The sequence below is a fragment of the Babylonia areolata genome, chromosome 16 (genome assembly GCF_041734735.1).
Source record: "Babylonia areolata isolate BAREFJ2019XMU chromosome 16, ASM4173473v1, whole genome shotgun sequence".
Classification (NCBI taxonomy): Eukaryota; Metazoa; Mollusca; class Gastropoda; order Neogastropoda; family Buccinidae; genus Babylonia; species Babylonia areolata.
In genome coordinates this window covers 17,878,198-17,883,197 of record NC_134891.1, presented here as the reverse complement: position 1 = coordinate 17,883,197, position 5,000 = coordinate 17,878,198, and the positions used below count along the sequence as shown (strand labels likewise).

General features: G+C 42.7%; 1 protein-coding gene across 2 annotated transcripts in view; it reads left to right on the top strand.

Moving 5' to 3' along the window:
- LOC143291210 (uncharacterized) overlaps positions 1-5,000 on the top strand; it is a 12,924-nt gene that overhangs the window by 6,129 nt on the left and 1,795 nt on the right. For both annotated transcript variants that reach the window (XM_076600964.1, XM_076600965.1), the window contains exon 2: positions 4,230-5,000. This exon is cut by the window's right edge and continues 1,795 nt beyond it. In XM_076600964.1, the coding sequence (XP_076457079.1) occupies positions 4,299-5,000 (702 nt within the window). In that variant the 5' untranslated portion in view covers positions 4,230-4,298. The remainder of the gene's footprint in view (positions 1-4,229) is intronic.

Sequence of the window (5,000 nt, the reverse complement as noted above, 5' to 3'; positions counted from 1 at the left end):
AGAGAAAGAGATGCGGATGTTGATGTGAATGTTTTATTCATATCTATAATGGCCATTGCCCCTCATGAAAGTGTGTCATACACAAATAAGTATAGTATATGATAGAGAGAGAGAGAGAGAGAGAGAGAGAGAGAGAGAGAGAGAGAGAGAGAGTATCAAAACACACACATACATATTGGGTGTCCCCCCAAAAGTGAATCGCTTTTTGACAAGTATTTTTCCTCTGGTATTGGATTTTTTGACATGCTGTTTTGAATTTGACAATACATGCATATTTTGCAGACTTGTTGACAATACCCTAAGGTTACTGTGTGCAAATTTTCATTGAATTCGGTTTCTCTATCACTTGTCTAAAAGCGGTTCACTTTTTTTGGGACACCCGATATACGAAGAAAACAAAATGCAAGAGAAAAAAAGAAGAAAAACAACAGAAAAGAAAGAAAATGTTCTCGTGGGATGTATACAACGTAGATAATGATAATGATGATGATAATTTTGTCGTCGTCATGATCGTCATCATCATTGTTATCATCAGTATGACTGTTATCATGTCGTCGTCAACAAACATCATCACCATAGTCATCAACCCCGTGGCCACTTATATATACCTATGTTACAGGTTTTGTTGCGGCATGTACCACCAACCAGTGTATACATTATGCTCCAAAACATGTCTGCTTGACTCTGTGTGTGTGTGTGTGTGTGTGTGTGTGTGTGTGTCTGTTTGTGTGTACGTATGTGTGGTGGTCTGGGGGTAGGTGGGTCGATGTATGTGCAGGTATGTACGCATTTGTGTGTGTGTGTGTGTGTGTGTGTGTGTGTGTGTGTGTGTGTGTGTCTGTTTGTGTGTACGTATGTGTGGTGGTCTGGGGGTAGGTGGGTCGATGTATGTGCAGGTATGTACGCATTTGTGTGTGTGTGTGTGTGTGTTTGTGTGTGTGTGTGTGTGTGTGTGTGTGTGTGTGTGTGTGTGTGTGTGTGTGTGAGCGCGCGCTATCGTCTTTGTCTTCGTTATTAAAAAAGCGGTGAACGTCCCATCTCAAGTCATAATCAATTCAAATCTACTGTCCAGGAATACATTTTAACAGCCGGTGTAATGGACAAACATTTTCCCCATCAGATCGGTCCGCGGTGATTTTGAAAGAAATCGTCAACGCATAAGACACAAAAAAGGGCGCAGTACCGGAGTGGCCAAAGCGTTGAACTTTCAATCTTAGGATTCAGGGTTCGAATCCCGTTCGCCGCTGCGTTAATGTTAGAGGGTTTGCCATTATTTCAGGTCAACATATGTGCAAGACTGCCATGGCTTTAACGCTCTGCGTGATCGTATATAATTATGCACGTGCAGTCTATCAGATACGCACGTGTTTAGATCCCGTTGTCCATGTCAGTGTCCGATGGGTTATAGAAACAATTAAGAACATACCAAGAATACACAGCTTCGCGAAAACGGAGTATGGCTGTCCACATGGCGGGAAGAAAATGGCTGAACACGTGAAAACCCCACTCGTACATACGAACAAGCGTAGGAGTTGCAGCCTGCGAACGCAGAGAAAGTTTCAGTTCAGTTTCAGTAGCTCAAGGAGGCGTCACTGCGTTCGGACAAAACCATATACGCTACACCACATCTGCCAAGCAGATGCCTGACCAGCAGCGTAACCCAACGCGCTTAGTCAGGCCTTGGGAAAAAAAAACAAAAAAAAAAAACACACACACACAACCACACACAAAAAAACAACAAAAAAAAACAAAAAAAAAAACAAAAAAAACGGGGGAATAAATAATAGATAAGCTTGCATAAATAAATAAATAAATAAATAAATAATAATTATAATATAGAAAAAGGTAGTAGTAATAATATTAGTAATACTAATAAAATGATAATAATAAAACATAAATAAATAAATAAATAAGACAACAATGGTGATAAATAAGCAATTTATTCCTTTATTGTTTGACGTTAAAAAAAACAACAACATCTTTAGTGTTGATTTGATGTACGCAGAGAAAGACAACGGAAGACTAGCTACCTATATTATTGTGAACTTATGTGTGAAGTACCTTCATATTCTCATTCCTTTATTGTTTGACGTTAAAAAAAACACACAACATCTTTAGTGTTGATTTGATGTATGCGAGTAAGAACGAACAACTGAACATTAAATTGAAAACACAGTCATGTGTTGTTGTTTCTTTTGTTTGTTTGTGTGTTTTGTTTTGTTTTCTTTTCTTTTTCTTTCTTTTTTCTCACGTGGTTTAAAACCGAGCCAGCCAAGAAGGCTGTTTTTGGGAAGCAAGACTCCAGTCTCTTCTCTCTCAGACACCATTGGACTTCCCATCCTCAAAACAAAATGGAAACAATAAAAAGAAGAAAAAAAAGGGGAAAAAAACCCCAACTCACAGAGATAGAAAACTCACAGAGGCTTTACTTTTTGGGCTAAAAAATATTTTCAGCGCTTGACATAATACCGAGAAGAAAGTTACTTCATGAAAGGCGGAAACAGAAAAAGTAAGAGCACCCCCACAACCCTCCCTAGAAGCTTAAAAATAATGATATAATACATATACATAAGAAAAATACGACTCGTGTAAGCACTGCAGAGGTTCTCTTCTTTCAAAAGATATCTCAGAACATAATAATAATAATATAATCCACTTATGCAGAATGTCCATCACTGATATTAGAAACTCTAAGAAATAACACAACTCAAACATTGATCACATAAAACAAACAAAAATCAAAACCAGTCAGGATAATCATTAACTGCATGTACAAACTGGAAAACCGATACGACGTTGGTATTTGTTTTTTGTTTTTTTGTTTTTGTTTTTTTGTTTTTGTTTGTTTGGTTGGGTTTTTTGTTTGTTTGTTTGTTTTTTTTTGTTTGTTTTTTAAGAAGTGGGGGGAAATGCCAACGAAAACAATGGAAAGAAGAGGAAATTACAAGTCACAGAATTTCTACATGTCGGGATGAATTGCATCCAAAATAAGAAGTAGAATGACTCAAAGTAAGACGAAGCGAACAAGGTATTTCTGAAGAACCGCTGCAGGCACAGCACGAGTAGAGCGAACAGGATGCTGTGGGGCTACATGATCCGTCATATCACCGGCTTTTGTCGTGACCGGAAAAACCACGATCCGTTTCCGGAACGTAGCCTACTTCCGGTATATCTGAGGAACGACGATAGTCGGACGTGGGCCTTGTGACTTGAGTGAGCAGAGCGACCCACGATATGTTCCCCCTAAAAAAGGAAGCCAGCTTTTCGCAAAGCCGGTAGCGAATAATAACTGGAAGAAAAACAGTTGCATTTTTCGATTTTGATGTTCTGTGCTTTGGTTCAGTTTGCCATGCTCCGTAGCGTTGTTAGGGAAAATACGTGAAGAAGGATATTTCTTTTCTTCACTTATATTTTGTACATTGTTTTGTGTGGTGAAATATCGGATATCCTAGGACATTTTTGTAAGGGAGCGCGTGCTTGGTTGTGTATGGTGACGTGTGTTCAAAATCGATTTATAGAGCTCTCTCTTCCTCCCTCTCTCTCTCTCCCTCTATCTGAATGTCTGTCTGTCTGCCTGTCTATCTGTCTGTGTGTTTGGGTGTGTCTGTGTCTGTTTGATTTGATTTTTGTGCCTGCATATATATTTTGCGTTTTCATAGTGGTATGCTTTGTGATTCTGGTGTGCAATACACCCGAGTTGCGCGCTCTGGAGCAAGCGAGGGTCGGGTGCAAAGAACAAGGATAACAACAACTACCACAATACATTGGTGTTAATTTGTTGTCTTGTTTCGCCTTGTCCTCGTCCCCGCTGTTTCCCTTTATATGATAAATCTCTCTTCATGTTTCTGTCTGTCTGCCTCTCTTTCTCTTGTATTCTGTCCGTTCGTTTGCCCCCCGCCCCCTTTTCCTCATAGTGTGTGTGTGTGTGTGTTGTGCGTGTGTTGAGAGAGAGAGAGAGAGAGAGAGAGAGAGAGAGAGAGAGAGACTGAAAGTAGTGATTTTTATGTCTTTGTGTTTGTGTTGTAACTAGTACGCGAATGGTTTTCTGTAACAAGTCCACATTTCGCGAGCGGCAGTTTGTAAACAGAATTGCTGAAAGACACACTGCCCCAGCTGAATTAACGACTGTCATCAGATAAGACGTGTTATTATCATTGGACGTTTCATTATCTTCGCACAAGAGACACCACCGTAGCGCTGATCCCCGTTGTCATGGCGATATGTTTCAGGTCACGTGCGATGACTCCCTGGTTCAAGCAGCACACATTGTAGGCAGCCCTTGAACGACGTGACTGGTCATGGCAGCCATGGCAGCAAACAGCACCGCCACCCCTTCCTCCCTCACCGCCACAGAGGTACAGGCAGCGGAAGTGACGAAACTGTGGCCCGCCATCTTGTACACGTCACTGCTGATGGTGATGGGCTTCCTGGGCAACAGCGTCGTCTGCTACGTGTACGGTTTCCGGTGGCAAAGCACCGTCACCAAAATCTTCATCTTCTCCCTGGCCGCGCTGGACCTGACCAACTCGCTCATCTGCATGCCCACGGAGATCGCCATGCTGGTGCGGATCGTCACCTTTGACGCACCCACGTGGTGCAAGATCACGCGCTTCCTGACCTACACGCTGAACGGGTCCTCCTCGCTCATCTTGGTGGCCATCGCCTTTGACAGGTGGTACAAGGTGTGCCGCCCCTTGAAATGTTTCTTCACGCGCAGGAGAGCCAAGTTCACGTGCCTCGGAGCGCTGGTGCTGGCCGCCTCCATCTCCTGGCCGTCTCTCGTGCTCTACGGGAATCTCGCGCTGCCCATCGTCGGCAGTGACACCATGGGCGTGACGTGTTTAGTGTCTGACGACTTCATCGACACGTGGTGGCCGTTGGTGTTTTACTGCATGTACTTCACGTGCTACCTGTGCCTGGTGGTGGCCATCACGGTGCTGTACTCCATGATCGCCGTCAAACTGGTGCAGCTCAAGAAGCAGCAGAAAGAAAGGATGGCA